Genomic DNA, 13,753 nt, shown 5'->3' with positions numbered 1-13,753 from the left:
CATGTAGGAATCTATATACAAGGATGAGAACTTTTAGTTGGAAGTATGGGTCGACCGGGAGCCAATGAAAGTCAGCAAGGATGGGGGGTGGGGTTGAGGGGGGTGGTGGTGGGAGTGTGTGAGCTGGGCTTGATGCAGGGTAGTATATGGGCAGCAGAGTTTGTTAGAGGTGTCGTACTTTGGGGCATTCCAATGGCGTGAGTAGGTGCTATAGAAATGCCAGTGATTTCTTTTTCTTTTAAAAAAGTATGGCAACAAGTACCACTGCCAGGGAGAAAATGTGCATTCAGATTTTTACTTTCGATGCAATAATAACGGGGATTGTTCAATAAGTTCAGGGCTCTCTATATTTCTGGTCACTTTATATTGTCCCCATCTTAAATTTGTCACAAGAAGAGACTACGTTTGAAGAATAGGGGCTTTACCATTTCAGCATTCATTAAGAAGTTGTCTAACAGGCTCTCTGACACCCTACTGGGTAGAGGCAGTGCCCAGTGTGGCACTATGCCATACAGACCAGAAGGGTCCAGGCTCAGCCAGAGCAGTGGTTGTGGTACCATTGGTCAAAGCGGCACGTGGGCCGGGGTTGAAATATAGAAAGATCCCAGCTAAGGCTCCTTATCACAATCCAGTGGATTCCGACTGGAAAGCACGTATGTGCAAGGATGGTGGATGGGGGCAGGATTGGACTCGGCTGTGATGCACCTCCCCCACACCACCCCGCCTCGCCAAGGTGCAATGATCCGCCAGTAGTTACTGTCCAGGTGTGCTTGTGAAGAATGGCTCATTGGGCAAGGTGCTGGAGGGGAGCTGGAGCAGGTGGGACCGTACCCCTGCAGGACCAACTTCTTCAGAAGAGGGACGAAATTGGGGGACAGAACAAAAAGCTGACTAGTAATTCCACTTCTGTGATTCAATGGGAAAATAGAAACCAGCACACTCTCCTCACGAAAGAGCCAGCAGTGTTAAAATGTTAGTCCCAATGAAAAGACTGGCATTTCTATAGCGCCTTTCACGACCTCAGGACGTCCCAAAGTGCTTTACAGCCAATGAAGTACTTTTGAAGTGTAGTCACGGTTGTAACGTCGGAAACGAGGCAGAACATTTTCACACAGCAAGATCCCACAAACAGCAATGTGATAAATGAGCAGATAATCTGTTACAGTGATGTTGGCTGAAGGATAAATGCTGGCCAGGACACCGGGGAAACTCCCCGCTCGTCTTCAAATAATGGCATGGGACCGTTTACGTCCACTCAGCCTTGTGTCTTTTTAACTAAGGTTACACATATTGTAACAGAGGTTTCATGCTTCTAACATAAAATTACCATGCTATATAATAATGTAAGAAAAGCATTACTTTTAAAACATTATCAAATCATACGATAGCAAAATACTGCGGGTGTTGGAAATCTGAAATAACAACAGAAAACGCTGGAAACACTCAGCAGGCCCGGCAGCATCCGTGGAGAGAGAAACAGAGTTAACGTTTCAGGTCTGGGACCCTTCATCAGAACTGGAAAAAGCTGGAGATGGAACAGATATTAAGCAAGTGCAGAGACAGGGCGGGGGATTGAAGGAATAATCTGTGCTTTTGTAAGAGGCAGGAAAGATAAAATGTTGCAAATGGGAATGGCAAAATCATACAGCATGAAAAATGGGGGCAGGGGTTATAGTTTGAAATTGTTGAACTCAATGTTGAGTCCAGAGGGCTGTAAAGTGCCTAATCGAAAGATGAGGTGCTGTTCCTCGAGCTTACGTTGAGCTGCATTGGAACAATGTAATAGGCCGAGGACAGAGAGATCAGAGTGGGAGTGAAGCGGTAAATTAAAGTGACAGGCGAGCAGAAGCTCAGGGTCACCCTTATGGACTGACCTGAGGTGTTCCGCAAAGCGGTCGCCCAATCTGCGTTTGGTCTTCCCAATGACCATCTCCAACAAGCGAGACTCTAACCATCTCCCCTTGACATTTAATGGCATTACCATCGCTGAATCCCCCACTATCAACATCCTGGGGGTTACCATTGATCAGAAACTGAACTGGACCAGCCACATAAATACTGTGGCTACAAGAGCAGGCCAGAGGTTGGGAATTCTGCGGCGAGTGTCTCACCTCCTGACTCCCCAAAGCCTTTCCACCATCAACAAGGCACAAGTCAGGCGTGTGATGGAATACTCTCCACTTGCCTGGATGAGTGCAGCTCCAACAACACTCAAGAAGCTCGACACCATTCAGGATAAAGCAGCCCGCTTGATTGGCACTCCATCCACCACCTTCAACATTCACTCCCTCCACCACCGGCGCACTGTGGCTGCAGTGTGTACCATCTACAAGATACACTGCAGCAACTCGCCAAAGCTCCTTCAACAGCACCTTCCAAACCCGCGACCTCTACCACTTAGAAGGACAAGGGCAGCAGACGCATGGGAACATCACCACCTACAAGTTCCCCTCCAAGCCACACACCATCCTGACTTGGACCTGTATCGCCGTTCCTTCACTGTCGCTGGGCCAAAATCCTGGAACTCCCTTCCTAACAGCATTGTGGGTGTACCTACACCATATGGACTGCAGCGGTTCAAGAAGGCGGCTCACCACCATCTTCTCAAGGGCAATTAGGGATGGGCACTAAATGCAGGCCTAGCCAGCGACGCCCACATCCCATCAATGAATAAAAAAAAATTTTTTTTTTAAATGTAGAGGAGACCGCATCGTGAGCAGCGAATACAGTATACTAAATTGCAAGAAGTACAAGTAAATCGCTGTTTCACCTGGAAAGGGTGTTTGGGGCCCTGGACAGTGGGAAGGGAGGAGGTAAAAGGGCATGTGTTGCATCTCCTGCGCTTGCACGGGAAGGTGCCGTGGGGAGGGGAGGGGCTGTTAGGGGTGATTGAGGAGTGGACGAGGGTGTTGCGGAGGGAGTGGTCCCTTCGGAATGCTGAAAGGGGAGGTGAGGGGAAGATGTGTTTGTTGGTGGGATCACATTGGACGTGGCGGAAATGGCGGAGGATGATCTGTTGAATGTGGAGGCTGGTGGGGTGAAAGGTGAGGACAAGGGGAACCCTATCATGGTTCCGGGAGGGAGGGGAAGGGGTGAGAGCAGAAGTGCGGGAAATGGAATGGACACGGTCGAGGACCGTGTCAACCACAGTAGAGGGGAATCCTCGGTTGAGGAAAAAGGAAGACATGTTAGAAGCACTAGTATGGAAGGTGGCATCGTCAGAACAGACACGGCGGAAACGGAGAAACTGGGAGAATGGAATAGAGTCCTTACAGGAAGCGGGGTGGGAGGAAGTGTAGTCCAGGTAGCTGTGGGAGTCAGTGGGCTTGCAGTGGATGTTTGTCGAAAGCCGATCGCCAGAAATGGAGACAGAGAAGTCAAGGAAGGGAAGGGAAGAGTCGGAGATGGACCATGTGAAGGTGAGGGAAGGGTGGAAATTGGAAGTAAAGTGAATGAACTTATCTAGTTCAGGGCAAGAGCAGGAAACGGCACAGATACAGTCATCGATGTACCAGAAAAAGAGGTGTTGGGAGGGGACCTGAGTAGGAGTGGAACAAAGAATGTTCCACATATCCTATGAAAAGGCAGGCATAGCTAGGACCCATGCGGGTTCCCATAGCAGCACCTTTAATTTGGAGGAAGTGAGTGGAGTCAAAGGAGAAGTTGTTCAATGTGAGAACAAGTTTAGCCAGGCGGAGGAGGGTGGTGGTGGATGGGGACTGGTTGGGCCTCTGTTCAAGGAAGAAGGTGATGGATGAGGACTGGTTTTTCATTTTCCATTTTTCATGCTGTATGATTTTGCCATTCCCATTTGCAACATTTTATCTTACCTGCCTCTTACAAAAGCACAGATTATTCCTTCAATTCCTCCCCCCTCCCCCAACCACCCCCTGTCTCTGCACCTGCTTACTATCTGTTCCATCTCCAGCTTTTTCCAGTTCTGATGAAGGGTCCCAGACCTGAAACATTAACTCTGTTTCTCTCTCCACGGATGCTGCCTGGCCTGCTGAGTATTTCCAGCGTTTTCCGTTGTTATATCAAATGATACATATCAGCTCTATTCTACAGCAGACTGGGCCTTGGTTTAACATCTCATCCAAAAGTGCCACTAAACTGAAAATCCGAACCATCTCATTGACAAGCTATCAAAATATAATGTTTTGAGACTCTCAAACAAAGATGCAGCACAGACCGAGGGAGTATCCAGAAGGAAAATACTGAACAGAACTGGAGCGAAGCAAAGGGCCGAATAGCCTCCATTTATCCCACACTCCCTGTATAAAAGTTGTTTCATGACTGAAAGGTGATAACTCCCCTACTTGGTAAGAAGACATTGTGTGATTGAGGCATAAAGGCCAGAAAGGCCCAAGGCACATTCCTAGCCTGTACTAAGTTAGCTGATCTCAGCTAAGGTGGGAGTTGTGACCAATACAATTGACCCTCGGTTGGGAATAAAAAAGAAATCAGCTGGAGTTCCCACTTGTCATTGCTATCCACTGAAAAATTGAGGTATTGGACTTTGGATGAGAACATGATCAATGTTCTCCATGCTTGAATAGCTGGCTGACACTCACTGCTCGTATTTGCATTCCCACTTCAGCCAGGTACTGGAAGGCAATCAGTGCATTAGTCAGCACGCCAGGATAGGTGGGGAGAGTTGAAATGTGATGATTGCCCAAGGCTTAAGATGTCGGAATCTGTGTTTCTGTGAAACATGTACTGAAATAAGACTATTGAACATAGAGCATCGTGCATACGTACCGGTGAAACAGAACGGACTTTACGAGTGTCACAACATCACGGCTCGCATTGTATCCCGCACACACAATGGCAATGTGGATTGTCTACAAAAGACAAAAACAATTATATTTCCTAATGGTCAAATGAATCTTTTCCACAATCTTCTTCTCTCCTCTTCTGAAGGAGCTAGCCCTTGCTGGGGTTCGGTTCCACGGCATTGGCACCTCACCCAAATGGCCATTTTTTCAATGTGTGGGCTCAGACAGTGAGCGCTGTTAGGCTATTCAACCATGACGGGCATCACAGCCAAACCTGATCCTGTTCTTAACCTAATGTCCACACTCGTGCACTTTCTATCATCACTTCTACCACTGGGTGGCGATCAGGAGCAGGAAACCTGGGGCATTTTTCTCTTCCCAAATACAGCGGGTGCTAAAGCCAACTGTAGATTCTCAACTGCCATACTGGCTGAGATCAACGGGTTTAGCACAGATTGGGAACTGCACACGGGATATTTTCCTCTGAATGTCTTAGTACAACACCAGGTGGTGTCTATACCTACAAAGGCACTGGGGCAATTTCAAAATTACATCATGATCTGCTTGGCTATTTGGGCTCTGGTATGACCACTTAAAAACCAGGACAGGACTTGAGCACAGCTTATACTGGCGTCTATAATAACTCAGAGTTAACTTTGGGACCACTGAGACAGCATTAGAGCTGGCTCCCTCTCTGATCAATGCAGGCCAAATCAATTCTCTTTTTCTCAGTAGCTTTCTATCAAGGGATACAATCGTGATCAATGACTTGATCAAGAGCCACTCTTTAGTAATGCTGCAACACGGCACCATGAAAGGATGGGACACAGATCTTCGCCTCAGTAAACTTCAGGTTTCAATCATTTTACTACGCCTACTTCTACCTAAGTCTACCTCTCGCTCCTCCTTTAAGACGGTCCTTAAAACCTACCTCTTTGACCAAGCTTTTGGTCGCCTATCCAAAAATCTCCTTATGTGGCTCGATGTTAAATTTTGTCTGATAGCGCATCTGTGAAGCGCCTTGGGACATTTTACTATGTTAAAGGCGCTATATAAATACAAATTGTTGCTGTTGTTGTTGTCATGTAAAGGCTGTGTACGTTTCCACAAGAGGAGAGCAAAAAATAGAACAGTTATCATTTAGGTGTCAACTTTAACTTGCTGCACAGAAGCTGCTATAAAGCTGCTGCCTCATTGCATCCCCTTGCTTTTATCTGCCCTTGTGACAGGGAATGGCACCCAATCCAAGGTTGGTCAACTCATCACCACTACACTGGCTGCAAAAGGGGAACCGTGAGCACGTGGACAGCAAGAGTTGCAAGGGTCTCAGGAGAGGAGTGCAGCAAATGGCCCCCAGGCTATAGGAGCACCAATGGGCCAGACAGTGAATGATGCTTTTACTAAGACATATCAGGAAGCTATTCACTGGCACTATTCTGCTGGTCTCCATGGCCCCTGGCTATAGCAAAGACTGCTGGGATAACTTTTTTTAACCAATCTTATTCTCTGCTCCGTTCCTGAAGACAATTCCTTATGCTGGGTGAAGTTCAACCAATGCCAGTTAAGCTCCACTAACCCCAACCAATGCTAGTTATCCTCCACTACCCCAACCAATGCCAGTTATCCCCCACTACCCCAACCAATGCCAGTTAAGCTCCACTACCCCAACCAATGCCAGTTATCCCCCACTAACCCCAACCAATGCCAGTTAAGCTCCACTAAACCCAACCAATGCTAGTTATCCTCCACTAGCCTCAACCAATGCTAGTTATCCTCCACTAACCCCAACCAATGCCAGTTAAGCTCCACTAACCCTAACCAATGCTAGTTATCCTCCACTAACCCAACCAACGCCAGTTAAGCTCCACTAACCCCAACCAATGCTAGTTATCCTCCACTAACCCCAACCAATGCTAGTTTTCCTCCACTAACCTCAACCAATGCTAGTTATCCTCCACTAACCCCAACCAATGTCACTTATCCTCCACTACCCCAACCAATGCTAGTTATCCTCCATTAACCCCAACCAATGCTAGTTATCCTCCACTACCCCAACCAATGCCAGTTATCCTCCACTAACCCCAACCAATGCTAGTTATCCTCCACTACCCCAACCAATGCTAGTTATCCTCCACTAACCCCAACCAATGCTAGTTATTCTCCACTAACCCCAACCAATGCTAGTTATCCTCCACTACCCCAACCAATGCTAGTTATCCTCCACTAACCCCAACCAATGCTAGTTATCCTCCACTAACCCCAACCAATGCCAGTTATCCCCCACTAACCCCAACCAATGCTAGTTATCCTCCACTAACCCCAATCAGTGCTAGTTATCCTCCACTACCCGAACCAATGCTAGTTATCCTCCACTACCCCAACCAATGCCAGTTATCCTCCACTAACCCCAACCAATGCTAGTTATCCTCCACTAACCCCAACCAATGCTAGTTATCCTCCACTACCCCAACCAATGCTAGTTATCCTCCACTAACCCCAACCAATACCAGTTATCCCCCACTAACCCCAACCAATGCTAGTTATCCTCCACTAACCCTAACCAATGCTAGTTATGCTCCACTAATCCCAACCAATGCTAGTTATCGTCCACTACCCCAACCAATGCTAGTTATCCTCCACTACCCCCAGCAATGCTAGTTATCCTCCAGTAACCCAACCAATGCTAGTTACCCTCCACTAAGCCCATCCAATGCTAGTTATCCTCCACTACCCCAACCAATGCTAGTTATCCTCCACTAACCCCAACCAATGCTAGTTATCCTCCACTAACCCCAACCAATGCTAGTTATCCTCCTCTAACCCCAACCAATACCAGTTAAGCTCCATTAACCCCAACCAATGCTAGTTATCCTCCACTACCCCAACCAATGCTAGTTATCCCCCATTAACCCCAAACAATGCTAGTTATCCCCCACTACCCCCAACCAATGCTAGTTATCCTCCACTAACCCCAACCAAAGCTAGTTATCCTCCACTAACCCCAACCAATGCTAGTTACCCTCCACTACCCCAACCAATGCTAGTTATCCTCCACTAACACCAACCAATGCTAGTTATCCCCCACTAACCCCAACCAATGCTAGTTATCCTCCACTAACCCCAACCAATGCTAGTTATCCTCCACTACCCCAACCAATGCTAGTTATCCCCCACTAACCCCAACCAATGCTAGTTATCCCCCACTAACACCAACCAATGCTAGTTATCCCCCACTAACCCCAACCAATGCTAGTAATCCTCCACTACCCAAACCAATGATAGTTATCCCCCACTAACCCTAACCAATGCCAGTTATCCTCCACTAACCCAAACCAATGCTAGTTATCCTCCACTAACCCCAACCAATGCTAGTTATCCCCCACTAACCCCAACCAATGCCAGTTAAGCTCCACTAACCCTAACCAATGCTAGTTATCCTTCACTAACCCAACCAATGACAGTTAAGCTCCACTAACCCCAACCAATGCTAGTTATCCTCCACTAACCTCAACCAAAGCTAGTTATCCTCCACTACCCCAACCAATGCTAGTTATCCTCCACTACCCCAACCAAAGCTAGTTATCCTCCACTACCCCAACCAATGCTAATTATCCTCCACTAACCTCAACCAAAGCTATTTATCCTCCACTACCCCAACCAATGCTAGTTATCCTCCACTACCCCAACCAATGCTAGTTATCCTCCACTACCCCAACCAATGCTAGTTATCCTCCACTAACCCCAACCAATGCTAGTTATCCTCCACTAACACCAACCAATGCTACTTATCCTCCACTAACCCTAACCAATGCTAGTTATCCTCCACTACCCCAACCAATGCTAGTTATCCTCCACCACCCCAACCAATGCTAGTTATCCCCCACTAACCCCAACCAATGCTAGTTATCCTCCACTAACCCCAACCAATGCTAGTTATCCTCCACTAACCCCAACCAATGCCAGTTAACCTCCACTAACCCCAACCAATGCTAGTTATCCTCCACTAACCCCAACCAATGCCAGTTATCCTCCACTAACCCCAACCAATGCCATTTAACCTCCACTAACCCCAACCAATGCTAGCTATTCTCCACTAACCCCAACCAATGCCAGTTATACCCCACTAACCCCAACCAATGCCAGTTATCCTCCACTACCCCAACCAATGCTTGTTATCCTCCACTACCCCAACCAATGCTAGTTATCCTCCACTACCCTAACCAATGCTAATTATCCTCCACTAACCGGTTATCAGCAACAGAATCAGCGATCAACAATGTGCTGGAAACAGATTCTTCATCCTGTGTCAAATGGGGAGAATTTCTGTAACAATACATCCTTTACACTGTCATTAAGTAACTCTAGTTAAGATGGAAGATAACTTTCCTTACTAAACTTCAAAATGGAGCCCAGCTATTTGTGAGAACCTAGGCAGGCTGTTTGATCTGTCGTTGAGCCAGGATGCAGAAGCTTGGTCTTGGGTGCTAATCAATGTATTGATCCTTTGAAGGACAGTGGGTAATTTTAATGTAGTTCTAAGCTCACGCCAATCTGACATAGGGTTTGTTTCAATTGCTGGCAAATGTAAAAAGCTTACAGATCAATGCATTACATCCTAAATAGCGGAGCCATCAAGGGAGCTTTAGTTCTAAGAGGACATCAGGTTGTACATTGTTTAATCGCACTGACAGGTATGCAAGAATGAGACAAGATCTGGTTTCAGTGGCCAGTAGGCGTTTAACAGCAGACTGTGTGGAGCCTACCTTTACATCAAAGAATAGTCACTAATTTACGGTTTTCCCCGTGGATTTGAGTAACCTGCTACACATTTTCTATACGGTGTGAGCTCGTTAGAATGGGCACCATGGAGTAATTTCCACCATAATGTCCATTAGAGACTCAGTCAGAGATTATTGAAGGAAGTAGGAAAGATTCAGACAGTCTCATTTCTTGTTTTGATACAGTTTATATCGTGTTTAAGTCTAGTACTGGAATTTGGTGTTTCTGTTCCTCTGGCTGCTATTCTGTAAAGTGGCTTTGGAACATTCTTTACGTTAAAAGCTCTATTTAATAAGTTGATGTTCTTAATTGCTTGCTGCTTCTGTATAATTGTTTAACCTGTGTAGCAATCCGAATATTAGTCTTAGCCTGAATAAAACTTAAGAGTTTGCACTTACCACCTTTTGCAACAGACGTGAGCTCATGGTAGTCATACCTCGTGGTCTTTGATGCATTATACCATTTCAGGGGTAATTGTTAGTGCTGTGGTATGCTATCCCATTCATGACACACGTAAGGGTGCAGGGCTTGGTTTACAGGAGACTTAAGTCTGTTTCTCAAAACTGCCTTTTTGCTGCGTAATAGGTGAAAAAAAAGGGTGGGAGAAAATACAAATGGTAGCATCTCGCTCGAGCCAGTCCCACTTGCTCACACTCGTAATTGTGAGAACGTACAATGAGGGACAGCGTAGGGGGAAAAAACCTGCAACTGCTTAAAAAGAGAGCAAGAATCTGCTGGAAATGCACAGCAAGTCAGACAAGTGTCAGAAAGAGATAATGTCAGTCAATATTTCATGGTAGAACCTTTGATCAGACTGGGTTAAGCTGCTCAATAGCTCACCACCACCTTTTCAAGGATAATTAGCAATGGGCAATGCCCACATCCTTGTAGCCCAAGAGTCCTTGAGTGAATTTTACAAAATAATGAGCAGAGCCATACAGCTCAGAGGATCTATAATTCAATTCCCAGTCTGCGCTGAGGTTGTTGATCTTGACTGGTTAGATGGAGCGGCTTCACAATTAGCTTCAGCACCCCTGGATGAGGGAGAGGCAAAAAAAATAGCTATGGGGAAAAGAGGAAAGCAGAAAGTTGACAGAAAAAAAGGTGGCATATAAACTGAGGCAAGTTAGGTAACATGTCAGAGTTTGTTCCCTGTTGCAACACTGTATCGTGGAAAGTTTTTGAGGCAGAGACCATTGCATTTTTTATGGGAAAAGTGGATATATATTTGAATTAGATGATGATATGTGGGAGAGCAGGGACATGGGAATAGTTTGGATTGCCCTGGCAAAGAGCTGGCAAAAACACAATGGGCCAAATGGCCTCCTTCTGTGTAAAACTTTTATGGTTCTATCAAAAATATAAAATTCTACCACCATCGGGAAAAACTAAACGAGAGAGATGGACACAAGCCTAGAGAACCAAGCATGAAGGAACAGAAGTAGAATTACCTCACACTTTTCCACAGTGGGCCGTTTGCCACAGTCCGAGCCATTCCAGGCCAGCGCATGCACCACCTCGTTGTCTCCTGTGCCTTCCTCTGTGGAATAGCTTTTGGAATGGTTCCTATGGCGATGGACTCGGCTCTGGGCGAGGCTGAGCTGCTTACGAAGGGCCTGGTTTTCCTCTTCTACCTCTCGCATTCGCACCTCCAGGGATTCCCGCTCTCTCTGATTGAACATGTACCGAGGGCTATTTGCTGGGGCTTCGTAGGGAGACAGCGAGACTGGCTTCTCATCTGCAAATGAACAGACACGAGTAAGGTCACACAAAGTCAACATGCGCTCCTTTCGGACTGTCACCAGGGCTGGCCTAAGAACATCAGAAATCGAAAGCGTTTTGTTTTCAGTGAGTAACCCATTTGCTTTAAATTGAGTTACTTGCCCTGAGGGACTGCGCAGTGGGTGGGACAGTGGGTTAGACATTTCATTTCAGCGAAAGGATCTGAGTTCAAGTCCAGCCCAGATTAATGAGAGGAAAAACTTTGCTACTTGTAAAGGTTCCAACATGAAATGACTTTGGTGCAGTCCTCAATTCAGTTTATAGACTCAGAATGATACAGCACAGAAGGAGGCCATTTGGCCCATTGTGCCTGTGCTGGCTCTTTGGTAGAGCTCTCCAATTAGTTCCACTCCCCTGCTTTCCCCAGAGCCCTGTAATTTGTTTCCCTTCAAGTATTTATCCTATTCCCTTTTGAAAGTTACTATTGAATGCTACACCAGACCTTAGAGTCCTTGATAGAACATAATAGATAGACCTTCACTCTGTATCTACTCATGCTACACCTGACCTGGTGTGCTTGATGGAACAGTGTAGAAAGAGCTTCACAATGTATCTACTCAAGCTGTGTGAGACCTAAGAGTGCTTAATGGAACAGTTTAGCTAGGTGGGAAAGTAAGCTGTGAGGAGTATGTAAAAAGGCTGCAGAGGGATATAGACCGGTTAAGTGATTGGGCAAGAAGGCGCCAGATGGAGTATAATGTTGGGAAGTGTGAAATCACCCACTTTGGTAAGAAGAATGGAAAAGCAGAATATTTTTTAAAAGGTGAGACTCTAGTAAGTGTTGGTATTCAGAGGGATTTGGGTGTCCTTGTATACAAATCACAGAAAGTTAGCATGCAGGTGCAGCAAACAATTAGGAAGACAAATAGGATGTTAGCGTTTATTGCAAGGGGGTTGGCGTATAAGAGTAAGGCAGTCTTGCTGCAATTATATAGGGCCCTGGTGAGACCACAACTGGAGTTTTGGTCTCCTTACCTAAGGAAGGATATACTTGCCTTAGAGGTGGTGCAATAAAGGTTCACTAGATTGATTCCTGGGATGAGAGGGCTGTCCTATGAGAAAAGATTGTGTAGAATGGGCCTATATTATCTGTAGTTTAGAAGAATGAGAGGTGATCTCATTGAAACGTATAAAATTCTTAGAGGGCTTGACAGGGTAGATGCTGAGAGGCTGTTTCCCCTGTTTGGAGAGTCTAGAACTAGGGGTCACAGTCTCAGGATAAGGGGTCGGCCATTTAGGACTGGGATGAGGAGAGATGCCTTCACTCAGAGGGCGGTGAATCTTTGGAATTCTCTGCCCCAGAGGGCTGTGGAGGCTCAGTCGATGAGTATATTCAAGATAGAGATCGAGAGATTCTTGGGCACTAAAGGAATCAAAGTTTTGGGGATCTGGTGGGAAAGTGGAGTTGATATAGAAGTTCAGTCATGACCTTATTGAATGGAGGAGCTGGCTCGAGGGGCCGTATGGCCTACTCCTGCTCCTATTTCTTATATTCTTATGTTTAGTCTAAGCTATACTGTGTATTGACTGATGCTACACCTGACCTGGGACACGGACACTGACTGACTGAAAATGTAAAGTGGTCCAACATCCCTCATCTTCAGCATAAAATTCGCTAAAAAAAGGTTACTGAGAAACTAAGCTTGGGAGGTCTCATTTAAAAGAAATTCTAGTATTAGTTGACTCATATATAGATATTATTACAGATGGTAATACCTGTTAAATAGATTTAAGTAAATGCCAAAACAGAATTTATTTTATTATACCAGTTCCTTACCCAGCAACTGGTTTTCACCTCAGTGAAAATGAAAGTGATAATAAACACATCGCAATGACTCCGACAGCTCCTGACTCTTAATGCTCTATGAAATGGCCTAGCAAACCACTCAGCTGTAATATAAATACTTCGAAGTTCAAAAATAAGGATAAAAGTCAGACAGACCTATCAATAATGACCCAGGCATCAAGCAGGACAAGACTAAGGCAAGATCAACCGGGTCGACCCTGGCAAGTCCTCCTTACAAACATCTGGGATTGGTGTTCAAGCTGTCCCACAGACTAGTCTAGCATTAGACTCATATCTATCAGGCAATATTTTAGACTCCTCCATAACCATCCTTGTGCGAGTCTTGTCACACTAGCAGCAGAGACCCACCAGAGGGGGCACAGTGGTATACAACTGGGTGGCCATGGCCCTGGGACATTGACCCACACCCCATGACGTCCCATGGCTTCAGCTCAAACAAGGCCAATTCTGTTGATTACGACATACTGGCCCCTCGCAACTAACAAACCGGTATTTCTCCACATTGAACACCACTTGCAGGACGCACTAAGGAAAGCAAAGGCACAGGAAATACTGTAGGTGGAGGGCTTCAGTGGCCACCACCAGGAGTTGTTCGATAGTACCACCA

General features: G+C 46.0%; 1 protein-coding gene across 1 annotated transcript in view; it reads right to left on the bottom strand.

Annotated features, from left to right (window-relative positions):
• LOC147105984 (xylosyl- and glucuronyltransferase LARGE1) overlaps positions 1-11,353 on the bottom strand; it is a 1,047,399-nt gene extending 1,036,046 nt beyond the window's left edge. Inside the window, exons 1-2 of the mRNA XM_086008605.1 lie at positions 11,009-11,353; positions 4,762-4,844 (exon numbers count right to left, since the gene is read on the bottom strand). Of these exons, the coding sequence (XP_085864731.1) occupies positions 4,762-4,844; positions 11,009-11,338 (413 nt within the window). The 5' untranslated portion in view covers positions 11,339-11,353. The remainder of the gene's footprint in view (positions 1-4,761; positions 4,845-11,008) is intronic.
• Between the last annotated feature and the right edge of the window lie 2,400 nt (positions 11,354-13,753).

This window comes from Somniosus microcephalus, chromosome 16, assembly GCF_052327205.1.
Source record: "Somniosus microcephalus isolate GS21.2 chromosome 16, FLI_Smic_1.0, whole genome shotgun sequence".
Classification (NCBI taxonomy): Eukaryota; Metazoa; Chordata; class Chondrichthyes; order Squaliformes; family Somniosidae; genus Somniosus; species Somniosus microcephalus.
Note: the sequence above shows the minus strand (reverse complement) of the source record. Positions and strands in the feature narration are given on the sequence as shown.